Source organism: Pteropus medius, unplaced genomic scaffold, assembly GCF_902729225.1.
Source record: "Pteropus medius unplaced genomic scaffold, Ma_sr-lr_union100, whole genome shotgun sequence".
NCBI lineage: Eukaryota > Metazoa > Chordata > Mammalia > Chiroptera > Pteropodidae > Pteropus > Pteropus medius.
This window is the reverse complement of record NW_024349802.1, coordinates 3011192-3034781: the sequence shown is the minus strand read 5'-3', so window position 1 is coordinate 3034781 and position 23590 is coordinate 3011192. Positions and strand designations below refer to the sequence as shown.

Here is a 23590-nt window from a genome sequence, read left to right as displayed (position 1 = left end):
CCAGTGTGAGAGCAAACCATTTTTATGAAATAGGCATGAATTTTCTATTAAAGAGAAGAGTAGCTATTTATTAATATTCCCAAAGGGTAACTGTTGCTTTACTGCTGTGCTGCTGTTATAATTTTCCATAATTACGTGGTGTTGATTGTAGTTTACCAACGGAGCATCGATGAAGAGAAACATAACCTTGGAACTACATCGCTTCAAGGGTTTGGCTTTACCGGGTGGAAGCGGAGCCCTTAGCTGGGTCAAACGTGGCAAAGAGAACGTCCTCCCCCCAACCTGCGCTTAGAAACACGAGTGGCCCTGCAGACCAAAATTTTTGTGGTCCAAACAGATAGCGGGCAGGGTCTCTATTAGGAAGCCTCTTGGGATAATTTAGAGATGGAGGGAGAATCTGATGTTTGCACGCCGCTAGGGGCTGGTGGTAGAAAGCATTTAGACAGAAGCCAACATCACGGGGTAGAGCCTCCCCAGAAAAGCCACCCGTAAACCAAGGGCCCCCAGTAGTCACGGGGGCGTGGGAAGGGGGGGGCAGGGCACTATTTATTTTGTTCACTGCGGTGCAGGAGGTGCCAGTAGATAGTTCGACGGATGAATGAATGAATGAATGAATGAAGCTACCATGGACTTACTTAGATTGCACCCAAATGTGATCTTGCTTCAGGCATGATGGGGGCCAGGCCTTCGGAAGGGACCTTGGCCCCTGTGTCCCCTCTAGGCACAAATCGAGTTGTGCATCCACTCTACTGGGGGTGTCCGAGGACGAAGCAGCTTCTCTGAGTAATAAATATCAAGTGTTCTTTCCTTGGTTGTAAATTGGAGGCAGAATTTTTTCCCAAATAACCAGAGGTGTAGTTATAAATAATTCATGCCATTGTTTGGCCCAATTAACATTTTTCAGAAGATACGGACAGTCTTTTCTTTCTTGAGGGACAGTGACACACCCCTGTAGGGCTGGACTGAGTTTCTGCCCTAATTAGACGTTCACACAAGAGACCTGAATGAGAGGGTGGATTTATTTTTAATAAAAGAAGATTAAAACCTGTGTATCTGCAGCATATTAAGGGAGACCGAACCAAATTAAAATCCTCCCACAATTCTGGTTAGTGGTGGCCTGAAAATGTTTCCTATCTCGCTTCGAGTCAGGAAATAAATCCCCACCCCCAAGTTCAGATGCTTGTTGGAGTCCTGAGTGAGGGCGGTGCTGGTGGAGAGGCACTTTGATCCAGACTCTGGGGCTAGGTGTCCTCCTGTGGAGTGGCAGGCACAGGCGTGTGATAAAGGAGGCACGAGGGGGTGACCCAGCTGCGAATGGGCAGAGTCGGGCCTCAGGGCACTAGACAAGTCCGGGTTCCAGTCACAGGGCCAGCCCATGCCGCCATGCGGGAGCACTGGCCAGACCTGGCTTTCCCAGGAGAAGCCACATCTCCAGATTATATGTGGCCACTCTTCCTCTTTTTAAGGATTTCGAACCAATTTCAAAATCTTTTAAAATTATCACCATATCCCCACTCTTTGAACCAAGCAAGTCCACTTACGGGCATTCGACCCGAGTAAATGAAAAATGTTCGCAAAAACAGTTCATAGCAGCTTGGCTCATGATAGCCGAAATACAGCGGGGGAGAGGGGGCTGGGGACAACCCAGATGTGCATTGAGAGGCGAAGGGGTGCACCTGTCGTGGCGGCCACACGGGAAACGTCCGCGGTAGAGAAGACCGCACCGCCACTGCCCACAGCCGCATGGCCGAGCCTCCCGGCCCCGATGAACGCAAGAAACTCCATGCACGAGCAAGTTTCCTGTTTGGTTCCGTGCACAGGAAGTTCAAAACCAGGCAAAGCTAATTACCTCTGGAGACAGAAATCAGAATAGCACATGCTTCTTGAGACGGGGGAGACCAGGCCGAGAAGGGATGAGAAGGACGTTTCTAGAGAAATGTCAAGTGCGCGTCCTCTTGTCTGCAGTGCGGACCGCGTGGGGGCGTGTGTTTGTCAGGACTTGTCCAGCCACAGGTCAAGGCCTGTGCATTTAACTGTGTGTGATTCTATCTTTAAAAAACGAAAAAATATTCCAAACCATATCCCAGGGCCCACCCGAGGCTGTCTGTGGTCACTGGTCAGCAGGCTCTGGTTTGTCCCTTCTGTGCTACGGTGACCTGTTACCTTCGATCAGCCCCCAGGTGGAGAATCACATCCCTCACCAGCAGGTGTCTGTGTGGTGGCCGGAAGGGCCTCATCCCAGCCAATTGCCGACCACCCGGTGGCCCTGCCATGCCAGTTTTAAATTTACTTCTGTGACTTCGTCTTTTTTTCAAAGTGGGTTAGAGGAACGTTTCAGCTCGTTCAGACCAAAGTGACACCTGCCTGGCTCATCAGCCTTCCTGTCCTGACGGGGAGCCCTGCGGAAGCGGGGAGCCCTGCGGAGGCGGGGCGCCCATGCCAGCCGGGATCTCGGCGGAATGCGCATGAAGGGCACAGTGGCCCGGCTCCGCCTGGACCAAACAGCCGGCGTTCGGCGAGGCCCTTCCCGTCCCTCTTTACTCCGCGAGGGTAAGGAGTGTGGGCAGCGGGCGACACGCATCCGGGAGGATTGAAGGCAGACGTGCCCGTGAGCGCCTGCTGTCTGCCTGCTGGGCTGCAGCCCAGGGGGCTCTGATGCAGCAGACCGCCCGGGCAGCCCGTGAGGGGGCCTGGGAACAGGGCGCCCCGGGTTCCTGGAGAGGTTGGTGCAGGGTCAGACTGGAGAAGGGTGTAGAGGAGTCTACAAGTGGGGAGGGGTCTTCCGAGCACTGGGAACGAGGGGGCCACGAAATATGGAGGGCGGGAAGCGGTGTGTTTGCTGGGTGGGGGCGGGAAGGGCGATGGGGACCTCCCGCCCGGCCCCACTGAGGAGTCTGGTCTCAATGCTGAGGGCAGCAGCGGCCACTGCAGAGGAGGACATGTGAGCTTCTCCATTTATGACAATCACCCTGAAACCTGGGTGGGGGGGGCGGGAGAAGGGGACAGGAGGGGATCTGCCCGGGCTTCCAGACTGGACGCCCTCCCGCAAGGCCTCTTTCTGGGATGCTTGAAGTGGCTTCGCCCAGTCTACCCTGTGAGCAGGGACGGGTGACGGGGAAAGGCTGGGCCGGGCGGGCACAGAACCCGGTGGGCCCTGCAGGCCTGGCCTCTGCTCGCCACGCTTGCCCCAGCCTGAGTGGCTTCTGGGGACTTCCAGACAGCTAATGACAGAGGCGCATTCTAGCGGCGAGAGGAGCTTGGGGTGGGGAACGTGAGTGGGACTTTTAGGTCCATCCTGCGCTATCTGAAAGTCTAAGCCTTCTTGACCCCGCTGGATGGGAAGCTTCGCTCTAGCTCACGTGATGCTGCTTCCAGAAGCTGCCATTTTTCAGTGGCCTTTCCAGGAGCGGACAGATCTGTCCATCTGCACAGCGGGCCCAGCTCTGAGCCAAACACCTTGCCGTGGCTTTCCCGCTCTATGCCTCCTTCCTTTTGACCTTGCTGGCTCGTGTGTGGTCCAATCAAAATAGGTCTCGCTGACCCAGCCAGAGTCTATGTTCGTGGGGCCTGAATGACGCATTTGCTGCTTCTGCTGCAGAGGTCAAGGACCTGCGGCTGGGCAGGCCCGCTCCTCACTGACAGCTCCTCTGAGCAGGGGAGGCCGCCTTCCGTCTGTGGCCGTGACCCTCACTCTTCTTGGGTTAGGCCCCCAGCTGCCCACTGTTCCTGGCGTCTGTCCCTCCAGAGGTTATAGAACTTGGAAAACAAGACAGCTGGGAAATGAGGGCCTCTCAGCCGCAGGGGCTGCCCCGCACCCCAGGACCCCTTATCCTCCAGTTCGCCTCTCTGAAGGCATGCACATGCATGCGCACGTGCACGCACACAGACACATGTGCACACACATGCACTGCAGTAATGCCTGCCTTTTACACACACACACCTGGACCATGCCTTTGCAGGACCGCAGCATGCACACATGCACTGCGCACACCTACGCACAGACACATGCGCACACATGCACACACGCACATGCACACTCACACACGGCGTTTTGGGTGCCGTTTTAGAGAAATGGCGTGCGTGTTGTGCCCACGCAGCAGGGAGATGCCACGTTAAAACCTGGGACTCTAACGGGCACAAAGCCCGGGCTGCTCCGCCCCGGGGCCCACGGCTGCACAGGGACCGCCCCCTGTCGCATCGTGCCCCAGAGTCCTGACGCCACCACTTGCAGGGCCTTGGGCGCCAGACAGGGAGAGAGGAAGGTGCTCTATGGGAGGAAAAAGGGAACGCGACGTCGGATTCCCACGTCTCTCCCCGGACCTCGGCCGTCGGCGTCCCGTGCGGCTGCCGCTGCGGAGGGTTTGGGCCTTTGCTTCGCTTGCGTGTGGATCCTGCCTTTTCTTCCCGAGGGCTTCGCTCTCCCACGCGGTCGGCCCGCTCTCCAGGGCCGCCTCTGGCAGGTGCGTTTAGCGACCCACCGTTGGCAGAGCATGTGCCCAGGCGATTGGCTTCTCTGCCGAGGCCCGCCGAGCCAAGGTCACGACAAGGACACCTCCCCGTCTTCATGGAGGACGCTGGTTTATCTCCCTCCTCAGCATCTGCCCTGGAGGCAGGGGTGCGGGTGTTGGTTATTTTGGGGTCCTGTTCGAAAGACCTCGGAATTGATTTACTGACACAGCCCACGTGAAAGTCAGGTGAGAGTCACAAGGCAGAACATGGGGTTCACCCACCTACCACCTCTAATGTGTTCGGATCATATTCTGAAGGCCTGGAGAACTCTTATCACGCGTGCGTAAAGGATGCCCCCTCCCCGCGCCCCCACGAGCAGCACCTGGGCTCCCTGAAGGTGCGCTTCTCAGGTGTGCTTCTCAGGTGCGCTTCTCAGGTGCGCTTCTCAGGCAGGACCCAAGCTAAGGGCCAGTGAGAAAAGACAGCAGGCCGGCCAGCCCCAGGCTTTGTGAAAATGGCGCCTGTGCCTCAGACACCGTCCCCGCCACACAGCCCGCTGGGCATTCTTTGGGCTTTTAGTGAACTGCAGGTCCAGAAAAGGAGGCGCCTGGGAATTGGGGAATGGAGGGTCCTACGGGGCACAGTGCACAGGGCCTGTCATTCCCTGGCTCCGTGCTTCCACCCGGCCTCCCGACGACACCCCTACAGTGTTACTGGGTGCTACTGCAGACCGCCCTCCTGGCGGGGCCCCTCCAGCACACCAGGAGCCCACAGTCAAGGTCAGGTGGGGCGGATGGGAGGCCACATGGAGCGGAGACCACCAGGCACATACGGGCTCCAGCTGAGGCCTCCGGAGAAAGCAGGGCTTCCCCAGGGCGGTGGCAGGTGTGGGCGCTGGAGGCGGGTGAGACGCTGGGGTGGAGGAGGGGGCGAGGGCGGCCTCCGCCCCGGACGGCACTGTGGACGGGGCCTGGGGACGGAAGTCGGGCTGGAAAGAAACTGCCAAGTAAATCACTAGCGCCGTCCATTAGGGCCGTATCGATTTCAGATCGAAGAATAAGCACGGAGGAAGCCGGCAGGGCGGGGTCCGCGTCTGTGACCGCCCCGCACTCAGGCCTGGAGCAGGTCGCTTGCTGTCTTGGAGCATTTTCTTTCGCGGAGACCAGTAGTCTATTCTGTGATAATATTTCGGTTTGGTAAGAGCCCGCGGTGACTTTCGAAGCTCGTGAGCAATTGTTCGTGAGACGCCGTACGTCGTTCACAGCGTTTGGGATTAGGCAGCCAAGCTTCATCGTCGTCGCTGGTTTTTGGACCCCCGTCCGGGAGGGAAGAGTTACACAGACAGGCCGTCGGGGGTCCTGCCTTCGTCCTTTCAAGACAAGTCGAATGGTTTTCTTCAATAGAGAAAAAGAATCTATCCAATAAAATCTACTATAGTTCATCTGCTTCTTATTTGGCCGCAGGATAGAAGTCCGGTCTCTACCAGGCGCTCGTTCAGTGGCCTCGGTGGTGTTTAGACAAATTCAAATGTGATTGCTGAAAACGTCCTTTGGGGACGTGTCCTTGCATCTTAAGCTGTCTGCGGTTCTGGTGCCTTCACTGCATAGAGAAAGGCTTCATTCTAACGGAATAACCTCTTCACGTTTTCTTCCTCATCGGGAGGGCAAGAGGCACCACCAGATCATGCGGGTTCGTGCGGGGTTCTTAGGAAATCGAAACGATCCCTTAGCAGGCTGACCAACGCGCCATATTCTTACGAGCCCTTGCTGGTGGCCCGGCAGAGTGCCACCCTGCCCTCAAGGGCCCCTCACCTGTGCTGATCCAGGCCCCCAGCACCTGGTCCTGGCCAGGAGGACAGGCAGACAGCCTGGTGTGGGGCAGCGCATCAGAGGTTGGGATATGCTAGGCCTTTACATTGTTCTGGTGTTTTTGATAATTCTTTGGGGAAACCAGTTGCAGCGTATAAGCCACAATGTGCGCACAGGTCTGCAGCAGCCTGTGTATCACGAAGCACTGAGGTCGGCTGCGAAGGAGTTTCACTCTTAGACAGAAGCCATTCCCTGAGTTCTTCGAAGACCAGTTGTTGGTCTGTCTTCATGGCTGCACCTGGGGGTCGGGTCAGCGGAGCCCCCGGGTGGACGCTTAGCTCGGGACCTCTGTCCTTTGATGGCGCTGCTGGTCTGCTCGGGGAAACGACACGTCTGGAACCAGCGTGAAGGTGGCCGGTTCAGCGCGTGGCCAGCTGCGGATGGACCAGCCATAGTTTCGATTGCCCCACTTTGCAGACGAGTGAACGGAGATGCCGTGTCCTCCGTCACCCACTTTTCTCTTTCAGTCTAATAACCCGAGTTCCCGAGAGTCCGACATCGGCCAGGGTCGAGCCGCCAGGCCTCGAGCGCCCCGCAGCTTCAGCCCCGATCTTCCAAACTGCAGCCGTTCGTTCGACAAAACGAACCGATCCCGGGGCGCGGGATTCGCAGGGCGAGGCGGTGAGTCGGGCGTGGGCGTCGGAGCCGGGGCTCCCGCCCGGCCCTGCAGACGTGCGGCTCCTCCATGCAGCCCCTGCGCCCGGTGCATCCTCCCACTGGCCGTGCCTGCTCACACAGCCCCGCAGGCCTGGGCTTGCTCGAGCCCCCAAACCTCGTGAACACGAGAGAACACGTGACTCGGGACGAGAGAGGAAGTAAAATGCTGTGGAGCCGCTGCCTCGGCACGGAGGACGAAACACCTGCTCATCGGGGAAAAACTGAGTGGCCGACGGCGTTCGATCACAGTGTCAAAGTCTGTCGACCTCGCGAAGCAGAGGGGTTGCTCACTGAGATTTTAGTCTTATTTTTTGCAACCCTCGAACCAAGGGTCGATGATGGTTTGTCGCCTGATCTCAAAGGTGGTGAACAAAAGCCCCAGACCCCGCTCCTCTCTGTGGGCGTGGACCTTGGCAAGTGTGAAACCTCCACCTGTGCAGGGCAGAGAAGCCCTTTCTGTGCCTAAAAGCAGGCAGCATTTTGTCTTCTAAAAATATCACTTTGTCATTCAACCGGCAAAGTATATTTTCAGACGCTATTTCATGAGCTCATTTTATTTTGTTTATTTCTCCCATTTTATTTTCTTTATTTCTCCCAATTAAAAGGGAAAGTAATGAGCTCTACTGAAGAGCAATTGTTCCTAACGAGTTGAGAACTGTTGGCCTTGAATTTTTAAAACGCTGTCCTATCCATCATTCAGTAGCCATCTAAAGTCTGGGGGCGTGGGCAGTAAGGTCGCCTTCCTCACGCCCTGGGGGCGCCCCTCTCCCCCAGCCGGTCCCCTCCCTCCCAGCCAGCCTGTGTCCTGTCTGAGGAAGGCTCTCGGTTCCTGGGGATTCGCAGATTTGCAGGAGGGGGCCCCCGGGGTCCTGCGTGAACTTGGAGAGGAGAGCCCAGTGGCCCACCCCCAGAGCTACGCGTTCATACTCCCGAGTTAAGGAAAAGCCAAATCAGGAACCACGAGACTGTCTTCATCTTTCTCTTCATGGCCAGTGGGCGGGTCCCTTGCGCACAGGCATGGCGTCTACCGGCACTGCCTGAGCCTGGGGTCACCTGTGCCAGGGCTCAGGCAAGGTCTCGAAGCGGGAGAGAACATGGGGCGTATGGACCTATTTGAAAACTGTTTTTATTCGTTAAGGCCCACTGAGACCTTCGGAATGGAAAATGCTTGCTCTTAGTTTTCCAGGGCTCAGTCGTGCCCAGCTGTTTACGAGTCACGTGATCGACTGCAACTCGTGAACCTAATCTCCGTCCCCTCGTCTCGCTTTTAAGAAAAGCCGTCCCTCGGTTCACGCACAAGGAGAGAAAGCGCGAAACGGAGATGGCCTCCTGAGACGTCGTCTCCCCCACAAGAAAGGAGCCACATCGGAGCATGTCCGGATGGTCGCTGCGCCGATGTTTCCGGCCCGGTGTCAGAGTGCTGGGTGCCCGGGGGTCCCACGGCCCGCAGGTGGGCTAAGGTTCAGCGAGGGACGTGTAAGTGGACAAGGCAGAGAAAGATGTCGGCCTCAGAGGAGGCGTCTGCGGTCCTCGGGGCGAGGCCCTGCTCCAGGAAAGTGGGCTCTGCCCGTCCCCAGCCCCTGCCCGGTCCTGGGTCACCCCCTCCCCAGGGATCTCAGGTGTCCCTAAACACACCTGGCCTGAGTATGTGGTCGGTGGGAGACAAGTGTTTATACAGAGAGAAACACGGGTCGCCCCACACCCCGGTGCTTCTGCGGGTACGGCCGCCCAGGGTGTGCTCAGAATTCAGTTTCCTGAACCCCGAGAGTTCCGTGTGTTCCAGGAACCCCAGGGGCTGGCGGGCGGGCATCTCACCTTCTCTGACCTCCCTGTTCTCATCTGTCGAGGCAGAGGTGGCCCCTGTCCCTCTGGGTGGCCGTCAGGGGAGGGTCAGCCAGGAGGACCCTGGAGGACGTCGTGGGCAGCACAGGCCCCTGCCCAGCGGTGGTCGGCCAGGCTGGGGACCCGCCCGGCCTCCGCGCGTTATTCCGTCTGGTTCGTTCCCCGCCCCGTTCTCCCTCCCAGCCCACGGACGCGTTTCCCAGTCTTTTCTCCAGCGGCGTTTCGGTGATTTCGTGTTAGACACGTGCCATTATCGTCCTTCGAAAGCAGTTAAGTTCCGCCCTTCGCCGGCTCGAGTCGGAAGCTCGTTCTTTGCATCTTTTCCTTTTTAACGGGCAAAGCCTTCTCCGAGAAGGTGGGGTCGCCACGGAAGCCTCCGGAACGTGCAGACTCTGCAGGGTTCACCGCTCGCGGGGAGTTTATGGTTATTTAAACCTCTCCTCCCTGGACGTGTATTCACACCTGCAGGCTGGGAAAGGTCTGGATTTGTTTCTCCTTCACTGTGAAAACGCATCTTTGTTCTTTGAGTTTTTGTTCTTCCCCAGTGCATTAAAAAAAAAAAAAAAATCATAATCTTGCCCTTCGGGTGACAGTGTCCCAATGTGCTGGAGAGCAGGCACGTGGTGTTAGGCGCCAGGCCTGGACCGAGGCCGCTGAGACCCTGGCTTCGCGGAGGGCTCGTCAGGAGCCCAGGGGCGTCGCTAGAAGCCTGGTGGCGGAGCCCGCCTGACCTGTGTTTGTTTCAGAAGACGGGTGTCATCCTCCCTGGTCGGTTTCTGGGGCGAGCGTCCATCTGTGTCAGTGACGACGGTCCATTCATGGTAGACTTCGGGGTGCAGGGACGCCCCGTGCCCCAGAATTCACCCCTTGCAGACACACACCCCGCAGGTACGTTCCTGACCTGCAGATGGAAAGTTGAGCTTGTTGGTTTTCTGGGGACATTTAGGCCCCGTTTGTCATCGTCCGGGGGACGCTGACCGGCGTCCTGCTGGGGAATTCTGAGTAGACAGACAGCAGGGTTGGCTCGAGCTCCAGCTGACCTTTTGCCCCCTGCCCTGGAAACACACGGGCAGTGTCTGTGCATCCCTGTGGCCCTGGAAAGAGGCAGTTGGGCCTTGTCAGAGGTATGGTGGCATTCTTTCCACATCTGCACCCACATTATTTCGGGGTACACAGATAGGCCTTCCTTGAGGATCCTATAGAGCACTTAGAGACCCCCCAAAAGGGGGCAGTGGTGGGTCTCTCCTTGCCGGCCCTCTCCTAAAAGGCCTGGACAAGGAAGAGACCCCTGTCTGGACCAGATGGCTCAGCCCCAGCCACTCCTGTCCCGGGCAGGCGCCTGGCTGAGGGGACGGCTGGGGGCATGTGCGGAGGCTGCTCTGGGGCCTGCACTCCCCGCAGAAACAAAGAGGCCAAGAGGGACACACCTGCACCGAGCGCCCCACCAGCCCACACCCCCGCACAGCGAGCCTGGGGCGCCCCCTGTCCTGGGGACACGGAGCCTCACCAGCCCTTCGGACGTTATCCGTAGATCCTTCCAGAAGGGGGAGGTGGACATTCTGAGCCCCTTTTTCAGACTGTGGAAGTGAGGGCCCCCTCCCCACCCCCCACAGGTAAATAAGGGGTCTCCCACCTGCCTCCTGACCAGGTAGTTTCTAGACACACACAGCCACACTTGGGGTTCGGGCCTCCACCCACCCAGGCTGCTAGCTGTCCGCTGTCTGCTCCAGCTGCCTCTGAAGGTCACTGTGACCACACTGCCCAGGAGCGATTGTGGGAACAGGGAACACAGCGTGCCTGGCTCTACCTCTGCCCCCACACGTGGGCAGCTTTTAGAGGCTGCTGCCCGCTGCCCAGCGGAGGGAAAGGCTTGTTCTGCCTGCCGGAGCCTCGGGTCCAGAAGGCGCAGTTCCCACCTGTCAGCATCTGGCACCTTCCTTCACAGAGCAGGAGCCTCGGGCCAGTGGGGTAGGATCTGCTGGGGGAAGAAGCCCCCACCCTCGGGAGGCCTGGCGACCCTCTGTGACCTGGCCTGGTGCCCCGCCCCGCTCACGCCCTGGCCGTCCACCTGCCGCGTGCTGAGTGCTCATCCTTCCTGCCTCTGCGGCCTCTCCCGGGACACCCTTCCCACCCAGTCTCTGCCCAGGTCAAGTGGCCGCTCCCCAGGAGGGGCTTCCCCCAGCCCTGGCCACGATGGCCGCTGTGGGCCGTGCTTCTGCTTCCCTTCCCCCGCTTACGTCCAGTGCACTTTGTCCCGTGGTTAGTGACCTACAGGGCTGTCCGTCCTCTGGATGACATTCTGTAGAAGCAGAAGGAAGACCCAGGTCTTTTTCATCCTGGTCTCTTGGGCGCCTCGCTGTGGTTGGCCTGCTGGCTGTGCGGTGGTCAGTTTGAATCCTCTCCAGGTGTTTGTTCCGTGCTGGAGCCACCTGGTGACTTGGTGCCTGAGGTGGAGGGAGGGCAGCCCCGATGCCATGTCCTGAGGACTCCTGGGGCCCAACTTTAGCTGCTTGTCCTCGGAGGCTCACTGGGAGAACTGCGCGTTTCTCCCAGCTGCCGCCTCGCTGGTATGCGGGTGGGGCCGGGGTTTTGGGGACCGTCACTGGCCACCAACATTGATGGAGCGCCGGCTGTGAGCCAGCCCAGTGTGGGCGTCTGCATCAAAGATAAGGAGTGTCCCTGGGCCCACGGGACATCTGGAAGCGGACCAAATGACCAACCCCAGGGTAGGTGCCCAACAAACAGTATTAAAAAGGCATTAGATGGAATTAAAAGGCAATTCTAATCAAATCGATAGCTGGCTGACTTTTGCTGGGAGTAAAAATAAGTCCTCTCTGTTGGTAATAAACTATTCTGATCATCTAAGTCCTGGAGATTCCACGTATTTTATGCCCCACAGTGTCTGGCGATTGGTAATCAATCACAGCATTGATTGCGTGAAGTGGCTAAAATTCGACGTGGAGATAATTACTATTTCTGGCATTGTTTTTGTGCTGGTTCGTATCTGTACCTGTCAGATAGCTTGTGCAAGCCCTCTGAGGGTGAATGACCAGCGGCTGGCGAGTTGTCATTGGCCTTGCCATACAATTGCTGCAGTAAAGGGACTCTCTGTCCACGGTGGGCCGGGTTTGAAGTCTGCAGTTTGGTGCCCTCTGCTGGCCATAGTGGGCAACTCACCTGCCACTGCAGGAGGCACTGGCGGACCTCGGTGGAGTCCGATGCTGGATGAGATGACCTTTGGCTCGAGGGCGTCAGCTCGTCTGAGCTCATTCAGCGTTTGGAGATGGAGGGGTTTAAAATTAACGCATATGACGAGGAAAGGATGTTCCCACCAGGAATTCCGCACCTCCGAGGAGTAGTAAGCCAATGAGTATTTCCTAATCAATTACTCTGCAGTTCACTCAAATATATGAAGAGTCTTGTTGCACTGCGCAGTAACAGAAACGCGGGGTGTGAGCGCGGCCCCTCGGGGGCTGCGGGCGTTCGTCCCTGGCAGCCCTGGGTCCGGATCCTCCATTGGGCCAGTTCCTTCTCCTCGTGGAGCCCGTTTCTCAGTCCTGGGGGGTTATTGTGAGGGCAGTAATCACATAAAGGGCCTGCCTGGCACATGGTAGGTGCTCGCAAAATGAGAACGATGTTGTGTGTGTGGGAAAGCAGGGTTTGGCGGGATCTAAAATAAAAAATGGGAGGAAAGCGGAGAACGCCAATCGTGACTGCCACGGTCGTGGGGCTGATTGTTGTAATGTGCTCGGGCCGGTCCCCTGCGATGGCTTCTCATCCACCCCGATTCTTCTCCAGGGACAAGAAACCCATGTTTCTTGGCCTCGGTCCATTCACATCCCCAGGGGATGCGTTTTGCAGGGAAGAGCTGTCTGCGGGGCCCCTGTCAGCGGAGGGAAACGGAGCAGGGTGTACAGAAGCGGGGCGCCCCCGCCCCGGCCCCCGTCGGCACCGGCACCGCCAGCTCTCACTTGGCACGTGCCCCGGCCCGCTGTCACCTGCAGCGAGTCCTCTGGGAGGGGCTTCCACACCATCATGCTGCCACTGTCACAGTTCCTGAGTGTCCAAGGCGTTTTGGCAAGCGGAGAGCCAGGGGGTGGTCTGAGGTCTCCTGGGCGAACGAGCCTTTTTCTGTGTTGAGCCGCGTTGCAATCCGGGTTTGTCCAGTGCACCCACCCACCACCCACCCAGAGGTGCCCGGGCATCTGCCGGGGAGGAGCTGACCATGGCCCTTCCTGGAGGAGGGACCTGCCTCTGCTTCCCCTGAGGGTTCGGACAGGACCAGCATCGGTGCGAGGCCCTCAGCTGAGGTGTGAGGATGAAACGAGATGATGCTGCGAAGTGACGGGCAGAGGGCACCGACGTGAGGTGCTGTCCTCATTCCCTCGTCGCCGTTGACACCTCCAGAGCAAGGGGACTGGGCTGGGCTTTCAAACAGGGTCGGAGGGTGGGAGAGGCAGAGGGCCTGGGCCGGACAGTAAGGGGCCTGTTCCCGCAGCTGAGTGTGGGGGGCAGTCGAGGCCACCACTGGGAATAAGAACGGAGCGTGGGTTGTGGGTGGCCGGGGGACAGCAGAGGGGAACCTGTGCATATGGGCCGGACCCTGCTTCCAACCACCTAGACCACCCGCCCACGAACTGAACTTCTTCCTGAGCCTGAGATTCTTCCCGAGGCCACCGGCACCTCCCCGGGCTGCCCCGATGCAGAACAGAAATCCTAGGCTCCGGTCACAGCAGGCACAGTGCGCCATCCCTAGTGTTGACTGGTGCTTGTCGCGTGGAATCTGGAGTAACAGTGAAGAGGCGTCCGTGAGGGCCCGCGAAGCGGCACCTCAGAATCCCAGATCGTGTGGTGTTTTCGGGGATCCCTCCTGTTTGCCTCCACTCTCCCCTAAACGGGCACACAAACGCCAAAGGGAATTGACCTGAGCGGTGGGAGCCTGTGTGACCTGAAGGTGTTCGTTTAGTGGCTCGTTCTGGGCTGAAATTATTTTCCAAGCTCAGGTATAAGCTGTGCCAGCGGAAGCACGGAGACCCCCGTCCCTAACTCAGACTGACCAAACGCAGCTCCCACGTGCCCCTGCTGCGTCCCCCAGGCCCGCCCGCCCCGCTTTTCTCCTGAGAGCCGTTGTGTCTTCCGTGTGTGTCCCCCTCGGTGGCGAGTCCTCCAAGCCTGTCCCTGCCTCTTCCAGGTTCGCCATGGAGCCCTCCTGTCCACTCCTGCTGGCGGGTTTTAGCTTGCCGCTTGCCAAGGCCCTCACAGCCAACACGACCAGCACAGCGGACAGCAACTGGACCTCCACCACCTCGGGTAAGGGCCCCGCCGCCTGTGCCCTGTCCCCACGGCCCGCCTCCCGCTGACTTCCCTGCTGAGCTCGCAGGGCCTTTGAGGTGCTGGGGGAGGAGGAAGGTGTGGTGCACTGCGCCTGGGAAACAGGAAACGCCAGCTGGGGGCGCCGGTCATTTGGGTTTTGACTGGAGTTTGGGGAGGCAGCAAACTAGCCCCGGCGCTGAGAGCCGGCGTCCGCCGCAGCGGGAGGCAGGACGGCGGAGGGCCACCTGTCCCCACCCCGCCGCGGGAACCCACTCGACCCAACCGTGAAGGAACTCTGACAGCCAGTCTGGGACACTTAAATGCTGACGTAACCGTGAGATTAATTAAGAAACTATCATTCACATTTTAGATGAGATGTCAGGATAGGGGTTAGGTTTATTTTTTAGAAAATCAGGGTCCCTAGCTAGGTGGCAGGGACGTGGGGTTCTTCATTCTATCCTGTTACCTTTTTCACACTGAAAGGAGAAAAGGGAGAAGGAAAAAGAGTCCACTGATTCGTGTGACCATGTGGGTGGCGCTCAGAAGCGCGCTGAGCCAAAGGGGCCAGACGCCGGAGCCCACGTGCCGTGTGGATCCTTTTATATGAAATGCCCAAAAAAGGCAGATCTGAGGGGGGAGGAAGGATCCCAGGGCCCGGCTGTGGGCCGGGACGGGGAGTGACCACAGGTGGGCGGGAGGGACTCGTCCTAAAACCGGATTGTGCTGCACAGCTCTGTGAATGTACTAAATGTCACGGCATCGCGTGCTTAAAATGGGCGTGTTTCGTGGTCTATAAATTTTACCCCAATAAAATAAATAAATACGCTGCAAATTTAAGGGAGGGAGAGAGGGAGAAGCAGCGGGGAGAGCCAGGCTCTCGAACGCACCGCCCGTGGGCCGTTCCGGCTGCGCCGCTCGTAGCCGAGTGACCCCGAGCCAGCCACTGAACCTCCTCGTGCCTCAGTATCCCCCTCTGCAGACAGAGGTGATACCAGCGCCGACTTCTTGGCAGTGATGTGAGAATTAGCAGAGGTGACTGCGCTGGGAAGTAGATGCTCACTGTCAGCCATTACTGCTGTTTGCGAGAGAGTGTGTCATCGCCCGTCCCCGGCCGGTCTCTTACTACCGGGGAGTTGGGTTTTTAGTTCCCCCCATATCGTCTTGATGCACAGAGAGGCCCAGCAGGGTGAGTTCAGGGTCCCGAGGGAATGGATATGGTTTCCTGGGCAACCCCTCGCCTCCCAGACAGACTCCTGGCTCGTCTGTGGCTGCTAGCCCGCCCCACAGCAGGAGCCTGTCACCAGAAAGGGCTGGCTCACTCGCTCTGCATCGGGACCTGCTGCCTGTCCCCACACGCCTGCTCCACCCCCTTCTCTCCATTCTCCAAGACCCCCCAGTCATAAACTCCAGAACTTCTCTGACAGAGGGACAGCATCAATAAGATACAGAGACAGAGAATGAGGTGGAAGGGGTCACTGCAGCAAGGCGTCCCATGGGGCCCTTCAGGGCTGCGGTCAAGGGGGCAGTCCCCGCCCTCCCACAGCACGCCCCCAGGGCCTTCCAGGGCCTTCTGGATGGCACGCGGTCTGCCCAAGCTGAGGCGTGCAGGTGTGTGGCCAAGGTGGAAACTCACACTCAAGCCCATAACTTCCAATTGCCAGAACCAGGTTCCATGTAAGCAAACGCACATGTGCGTGCATCACACACACACACTTTGCAGGGCTGTGTATGCGTAAAATTTGCACGAGCATCATGTACACTTGACTTGGAACATCGCTGGGTAGAATCTAGGAGAAGGCTGCTCCGAGATGACCGCCTTGGGTACCTGCCACCCTGACCTCGTGCGCCCCAGTCTGGGTCACACCGGTGTGGAACCAAACAGGAAGCGGCTCCAGAATGACCTTGTAGCCGCCAGCCTGACTCACTGTCCCGAGCAGATCGGCGCCCAGGACACAGCCTGCCCTGCGGAGGTTCCCTCTGGCCCACCTTGTTCTTCAAAATTGTGTCTAGGTTGAATTACTTACCAAAATTTAAAAATCAGTTAATTTTACAAAAAAAAGTATGATTCCTTCTTTTGGAAAATCAGAAGAACCGGGCACTGTGGCCCACATTCCGCTCGGCCCCAGTGGGCCAGGCTGAGAAGCCATCACCCTGTAGACAGGGTGTGCACACCCCAGTGCCCGCCAGGCCCGCTGGCCCCCCAGTTCCCGCTTGACCTCTGCCCTCAGAACGGAGGCAGATGCTGACAAGTGGCCGAAACCTTGAGCGGGGACCCCCATCCACCCTGTGATCTGTTGGTTCTGCCCAAGTGCCCAGCCCCTCTCCAGGGGCCGTGGGTCAGTCAGCACCGCAGCACGTGCTATGGATCAGCCACATCTGCAACATAGCCTTTTACTCCGGCTGGCCTGAGCTTGGAGGGTGGAATCTGGAGTAACAGTGAAGAGGCGTCCTTGAGGGCCCGCGAGAAAGGCCCCCAAGGATGGGCTCTCTGTGGTCCAGTTCTCCCAAAAAAGCTTACGGAGAGGCCCACACCCTCAGCTAGGGCCCCCCAGCCCTTGGACCCGTGAGGTGGTCAGTGAGTCACTGCCAGGGCAGGAGCTAAGCTGAGTAGCATGACCTCTGTGCGAATGCAGATGTGGGCAGTTTCGCAGGGCGGTGCTCAGGAAAGGGTGTGGGCCCCCTCCCCGGCTCGGTGGCTGCACGGCCAGGCTGAGAGGGAACTGCGTTCTGGGTGTGTGGCAGCCGCGTCCTCTCTAGGGCCAGCCCAGCTCAACCCCTTGATGTCAGGCAGCTCCCCGTCAGCCCTGCTGGCGTTTGCTCCCAGGTCCTGGGCGGTGGGGGCGGGGGGCGAGCCCATGGAGCCACAGGTGGGGAAGCCTAAGGCCAGGGCGGATCCTCGGGGTGGCTGTGTGCAGGCGGGCCCCTAGGGGAGGGACTGGCAGATGCTGTTGGTCACTGAGCCTGGCGTCACCCTGGCCTTAGCTACAGCGTGTCCCATGAGCATCAGCCGCCAGGAGGGGGAAGCACTGGCTTGGCCTGGAGCCGGGCGTCGCAGGCTGGCCAGGTTCACGGGCTGAGACCAGCCCTTCTCAGAGAGTCCTGTCCCTCCGCGCACTTTTACACCTAGTAGTCACTCAGGCCGGTAAAATTTCATCATGGCCACTTGCGGGAGTCAGCACGAGCATGAGGCTCAGGGGCGGAGGGTCAGATGACCCGCTCCCGGGGAACTGACCGCCCGGGCAGGATGGGCCCATGAGGGGCGGGTGGTGCCAGGCGAGGGGGGACTGCAGAGCACCCTGGGGCTCAGGGCCCTGCTTGGTGCTTTGCTGAGCTTGGAGCCATGGAAGCCCAGTTCCGCCTTCAAGGGGTCCCCCTGAAACTGGAGCAAAGGTGGGGGCCCACAGGGTTTGTCCACTCGGGAGAGGTCTGTGCTTGAGGCACGCAGAGCCTCCTGGGATCCGCGGGCGGGGGGCCGAGCGACATTCCTGGAGAGCAGGGGCGTTTTGGTGAGGAGGGGGCAGCATGACAGGCTGGGGAGACAGGAGGCGAGCGTGAGCATCGGGGTGCGGGGAAGGGCTGACTCAGCCTCACGACCGAGGCCCTAAGCCCCTCGGAACCTAGGCCCACTGGGCGGGCCCTGGGCAGCAGCGCTGGGTCCGGCGGTGGGACCTTCTGGATGAGGAAGGTCGGCCCGGCAGGTGGGAAAGACAGGTGAGGAAGAGCTTCCCTCGGGCAGATGGGATCGGGACTGCGCGGCTCCGGAGGCGGGGTCCCAGGCGGCCCCAGGCCCCCTTCCAGCCAGGCTGCTCCCCATGCCCTGAGCCCCTGCCCGAGGCCCCGGGAGCTCGCCCGCTGTCCCAGACAGCACAGAGGCGCGTCCGCACCTCCGCCCTCAGCCACCTCCCCGTCGGGGACAGAGGCAGTGCCCTGGGGACCGTGAGAAAATGGCCACAGGCGAGTGCTCTTCTCAGCGTCTGGGCAGAGGGGCTGCTGGGCCGTGTGCTCTGCAGGCTGTCGAGTGCCGTCCAGTGTTGGCCACCTCTCTTGCCCAGACTCCCTTTCCTGCCTCGGGTCGTGATGGGGACCCGGTTCTGCCCCCAGGCCCCCCGGACGCGGGCGCGCCCCAGCCCCTGCTGGCCTGGCTGCTGCTGCCGCTGCTGCTGTCCCTCCTCTTCCTGCTGCTGGCCGCCTACTTCTTCAGGTAGGAGTGTCCCCGGCGCCGACTTGCCCCGATCTGCTCGGATGAGGAAATGAGCGCCTATAAGGCTGTGACTGTGGGGCGTGGGCCCAGGCGGCGGGCGGCGGGGCACACGGCGGCCAGAGCGGCTCAGCCATGAGCAGCAGGAAGAGCTTCTCCCGGCTCACCTGGTGGGTACCGCCAGCCAGGGCCCCAGGCGCCCGGACGCCGCCCTGGGCTGCAGCCTAACGCGTCTGTGTCCCTCAGGTTCAGGAGGCAGAGGAAGGCCGTGGTCAGCGCCGGCGACAAGAAGATGCCCAACGGGATCCTGGAGGAGCAAGGTATGCAAGGCCCCGCGTCACGTCGGGGGTCCGCCCGCGCTCCTGCAGGCCGGGGCGTCTTTCCTTAGCATCGCGTGGTCACCTCCCCGGCTCTGCCCCGTCCGTGCCCGCTCCACCTGGCAAAAGGCTGGCATCTGCAACCCTAGGATTTCACCGCTTCAAAACGGTTCTCGTTTTCTCTCTGGTGTGAAACGGCCGTTTGAGAAGCGTCAGTTTGTGGCTTTTCTGGAGGCGCCGCGCGTATCCTGTCGTTTCCACCGGGCTTGCCATAGCGGGTCTCAGGGAGCCCTTTAAAGTCGCTGGGCTGAGGCCGTCCGTCCGGTCGGAGCTAAGTGCTCTAACGGGCTGGGACGCAGCGTTTTCGGGTGGAGCTGGCGGGCAGGAGGCTTTCCCAGCCCCTCCCTCGGGCTGGGAGCTCAGCCGCTGACCTGCAGAGGCTGCTACCGTGCTGGTGCCATCGGCGACCAGCCTCCCCCCCGCAGCCGGCTCCCGAATGGCTCCGGACCGGGGAACAGACGGGCTGTGGGACTTCAGAAGGGGTCGCAAAAGCCACCCTGAGATCCTGAACAGAATCTCTGCAGCGTAGGGCCTGGTCCGCAGTCAGAAGAGCGGTTTCGCAGTGACGTGGGCCTGGGCCCCTTGGCAGGTGGTAATGTGGCCTCCGGTGCCAGCTCCCTGCCCCCGGTGCATGCAGGGCGTGCAGCCTGAAGGAGAGGGAAGAGGCTGTGGCAGGCAGGGCCACCACGCGCCTCCGATGCCTGTCTCTCGGAGGACTGAGCCTCCGGGAGATCTCGGCTGGGCTTTCGAACAGCTCCGCAGGTAGCGACAGGCCCTTTGGCACGTGTGACAGCAGAGGTATCCTGTTGACCTTGTCAAGAATACCAGCCTGTTCCCGGGACGAGAAGCACATGCCAGTCATTCCTGTTCTTGTATCGCTCTGAATTTGTGGACACGACTTGTCCAGGACCCCCTTTGGCCTGTTCAGTGCCTCCTTGCTCCTCCCCACACCCAAAAAAATTCCAAGGACAGTTTTCTCCTGTGGGGTTTCAGTAACCAAGACTATTTGTCACAAACAAGATAAGGCCGAAGGAGCCCCCTGTGCTTGCTGAGTCCCAGCCTGTCGCAGGCTCGCACCCAAAAACCTGGGATTACTCTTCTCTCTCCACACCTGGAAGTGGGGGGCAGGGGGCTGCCTCAGCCCACTGTGGAAGGAGTAGGGGCGGGAGGGAAAGAGGGGTGGGTGGGCGGGTGAGCGGGGAAGATAAGGCGTCTTTGGTTGCTGAGAGCAGGTGGCATCGGCCGGAGGGACATCATCCCTCACAAACGATGTGGGTGTATCACAGACCTTTGCCTTCAGTGGCTCAGGACCGCACTCCCCTCCCCGGGCCCCAGGCACAGGATCTCAGAGGAGTCTCGCCCCCTCCAGCTGTCATTTCTCTAGGAAGGTTGCCCATCGGTCTGGCCAATGCGTCACCCATCCAAGAATGCTAAATGCTCTTGTTTTTTTGATCCCACAGAGCAGCAGAGGGTGATGCTTCTCAGCAGGTCCCCCTCCGGGCCCAAGAAGTACTTCCCCATCCCCGTGGGCCACCTGGAGGAGGAGATTCGGGCGAGGTCCGCGGACGACTGCAAGAGGTTCCGGGAGGAGTTCAACGTGAGTGTGGGGGCCCCCCGCCCCTTGTCGTATGGCGGGACCTGGGGGACACGGTGTTCTATTTCAGGATAAACATCCCCAAAGCTCAGAACCCCGGCATCCATCGTGACACCCTCCCCCAAGTGGGGTCACGGGGCCCCCGGATCTGCTGCGTGCCCCTTCGCTAGCGCCCGTTCCTCATCAGAAGATGAGACAGCTGAGCGAGTCGTTCGTGAGGTCTCTCCCCTACGAATACTCCGAGTGCCATGTCTAAAGTCGAGCATGACACAAATGCCATTGTCTTGACCGGGCCTGAGAGACCACAGCATGACGGTCCCTCACTGAGAGCAGGGGACCCCCAGCCCATCCTTCTCTGGGCTTCCGAGGGCTCGAGCGGCTCGTTAGGGTAGGGACTGTCCCTCCTCTGACCACACTCGCACGCCCAGTTAGATGGTCGTGGGGACCCCCTGGAGGAGAAGGAGCTGTGCCCCGGCAGCTCTTTGATGTCTGTGTGCGTCAGCGTGACCAGGGTCTCTGCTTGATTCCTCCTGCCCCGTCTGTTCTGGACGAATGGCCTCTGTGAACTTAGCGATGGCGACAGCTAGCTAAGGGGTCCAGTGCCCGTGGTAGCAAACGGACCGCCCTAGCTCTCCGTAAACATACAAACACACACCGATGACACCCCCTCTTGCATCGCTAATTTTTTAAATCGAATGTCCTGTGGATCGTGACGCACGGGTGGATGGATGGGTGGGTGTAAGGACGGGCAAGGAGCCAGACCCTGGGAAGTGTCGCCTGGGATTCCGCTGTCCCGCGTTTGTCCCTGGTCTCGTTCTGAGTTTTGCGTCACGCATTCTCCTCATTTCCTGCATGGCCGTGGGCTGAGCGGTGCACGTGAAACGGGGCGGGTTTCCAGCAGGAGGCTGACGGCCCGGCTCTGCCCTGATCAGTCACCTCCTGGAAGCCAGGTTCCGCCTGTGGAGGGGGGTGGGCAGGGGCGTGTCTTAATGACGTCGCAGCTGGAATGCGGGGCTGGGACAGCGGACTGGTAAACGTCACGGTGTTGCAATCCTTACCTCCAGGCGGTGCGCGTCCTGCTGCAGGCACCTGACTTTTTTTTTCTTTTTGGTCCAGAAGCAACTCGTGAGGGCGCTGGAAGGTGATGGCGCATTTTTTATGCGTTTTGCTTGTTTTTTTAGCACGAATCTCATCTGCCTTTATCTTGCTTCCTTTTAATTGTTTCCCTGTGTGTCCCCTTTTCGGAGAAATTAGGTCATAGTGCAAGACAGCTCCAAGCGGTATTGTTTTTGCAATCTCTCAGCCTGACGAGAAAGTTAATTCTTCATTCTCGAAATAACTCTGCGAGTCTGTAGTGACGACACTGTCCTCCCTTCTCGTCCCGTGTCCCCTTGTCCTTGCGTTTCTCCAAGTTGAGACGCGCTTAGGGCTCTGAGTCAGAACCCGCCGGCTCTGCCACCATCTCAGGTGTGGGCAGTTCAGCTCTGCAGGGGGCCCAGGCAAGGCCAGACAGGTGACGTCCTTGCCCCAGGAGCAGAATTTAAGGAGCCACCAAAACATGCAGTCGTCAGGATAAGTAATACGATGTTTAAAAATATCAAAATTAATGCAAACAATCCACGAAGAACAAAATAGCACACCTGTGAGCCATGACAGGCTCGCTCTGACTGATTTTTCCTGTTGCCTGAGGCTCCCACGTGGTTTGTCCCTATACCACTACTGATGGTGTCATTACTTAAAAATTTGGTATTTGGGTCATCGAGGATTTTTTTTTTTTTGCATTAATTTCGACATTATAATGTTGCATTTGAATGTTATTTTATCTCGATTCCTGAGTTTTCTGGGGCCCCTTTAAATTTCGCACCCAGGGTAGGAGCCTCACTGTCCCGGCCCTGCCGCCAAGCAGCCCACTGAGCTGCCCCCCGGAGCCCTCCACCCGGTGAGGGCGGGCAGAAGTGTGGCGCCGGGGGAGCCTGGAGAAGCCGCCTGTTACCCCGTGGACCCCAGTTTGCTCCTCTCTCGAGTGAGGGGCGGCCTAAGACACCCTGAGCCGCGCCGTCCAGGTCCCTCCGCAGAAGGCATCGGGGCCGCCAGCACCAGCCCCTCGGCCGCCCAGACGGCCGCGCTCACGGTGGGCTCTCTCGCCCCCCTTCCCTCCCTTTCTCCCCCCGTTGCTCTGGGCTCCTTCCCCAGAAGCCGTGAAGGGGGCCAGATGGGTCTGGGTCTCAGAGTCGTGGATCCAGATGAGTTTGGACATTTGCGTATTGCAGATCGGAGTTGAGATGAACTTGATCGGGGCGAGGAGGGTCGGGCACTTATCTCACCTCTGCCACCTACCGGCCCGGAGGGCTGGGGCAGCTTACTGAATCCCTGCCTCGGTGTCCTCGGTGACACGAGGGTGCTCCCTGCCCCATAGGACTGTCACACGAAGCCTGTAAACGAGGCGGGGTGTGTGCCCAGCTGGGTCTAGTGCACCGAGAGGTGTCTGGAGCTGCCACCCTTCGTAGGGTGACTTCTGTGACTGTCCAGTCCCTCGTCTCCACCCCGCGATGGCAGAACACTGTCCTGGCCAGGCGTGTCCCAGCCCCAAGTGAGCGCCATCTGGGCCAGGAAAACCCTCTCTCCAGTCGGCTTCCTCCGAGAGCCTCTGTCCCAGCAGGTGCCAGGGCCTGAGCCAGCCACAGTGTCGTGGGCCCGTGCAGGGGAGGCGCCACCAGGAGAGGTCCCAGCACCAGGCGCACACAGCCAGAATCGCGCCCCCGAGCTCGCTGGAGCAGCTCACGTCGGGTGCCTGCCCAGCTCTGCAAACACACACTGGCTCACGTGCACACTCACGGAAATGAAATCACACCCCGACCAAACAAACAAACCCTCTCCAGCCAGGGGCGTGATCGGACAGTTAATCACGGGAGTCCCTGACCGGCCGCAGGGTGACCCGGCCCCGGTGAGGCGCTCCGCCGCCCTCTCGCATTTTCTGTGCCATCTCTGCAGCGGGAGATGGGCGGTGTGGGTGGCAGGTGGCAGGAGGAAGTGCTAGGCCACCCCGGGCACTTGGAATCCTGATGCAGGTTCGCTGCACAGAGCGCTCTGTCTCTGCCACCCCGAGTGACCCTCTGTGCCGCCCAGAGAGCCAGGACTGTCACTCCATCTCCATCCCGGGCAGACGCCGGGGCCACTCAGAGCCAGGCCCATCCTCACCCCTCCGGCCCCTCCAGCCACCCACTGCCGCCGCCTCCCCTTACGAGGGACAGGGAGGCTTCTCGAGCTTTTTTGTTCTGTTTTGTTTTTTTCA

The 23590-nt window shown here is 59.5% G+C and overlaps 1 protein-coding gene across 1 annotated transcript in view; it reads left to right on the top strand.

Annotated features, from left to right (window-relative positions):
• PTPRE (protein tyrosine phosphatase receptor type E) overlaps positions 1–23590 on the top strand; it is a 128994-nt gene that overhangs the window by 77921 nt on the left and 27483 nt on the right. The window contains exons 2-5 of the mRNA XM_039835924.1: positions 14008–14126; positions 18231–18330; positions 18574–18647; positions 20165–20301. Coding sequence (XP_039691858.1) covers positions 14008–14126; positions 18231–18330; positions 18574–18647; positions 20165–20301 — 430 coding nt within the window. The remainder of the gene's footprint in view (positions 1–14007; positions 14127–18230; positions 18331–18573; positions 18648–20164; positions 20302–23590) is intronic.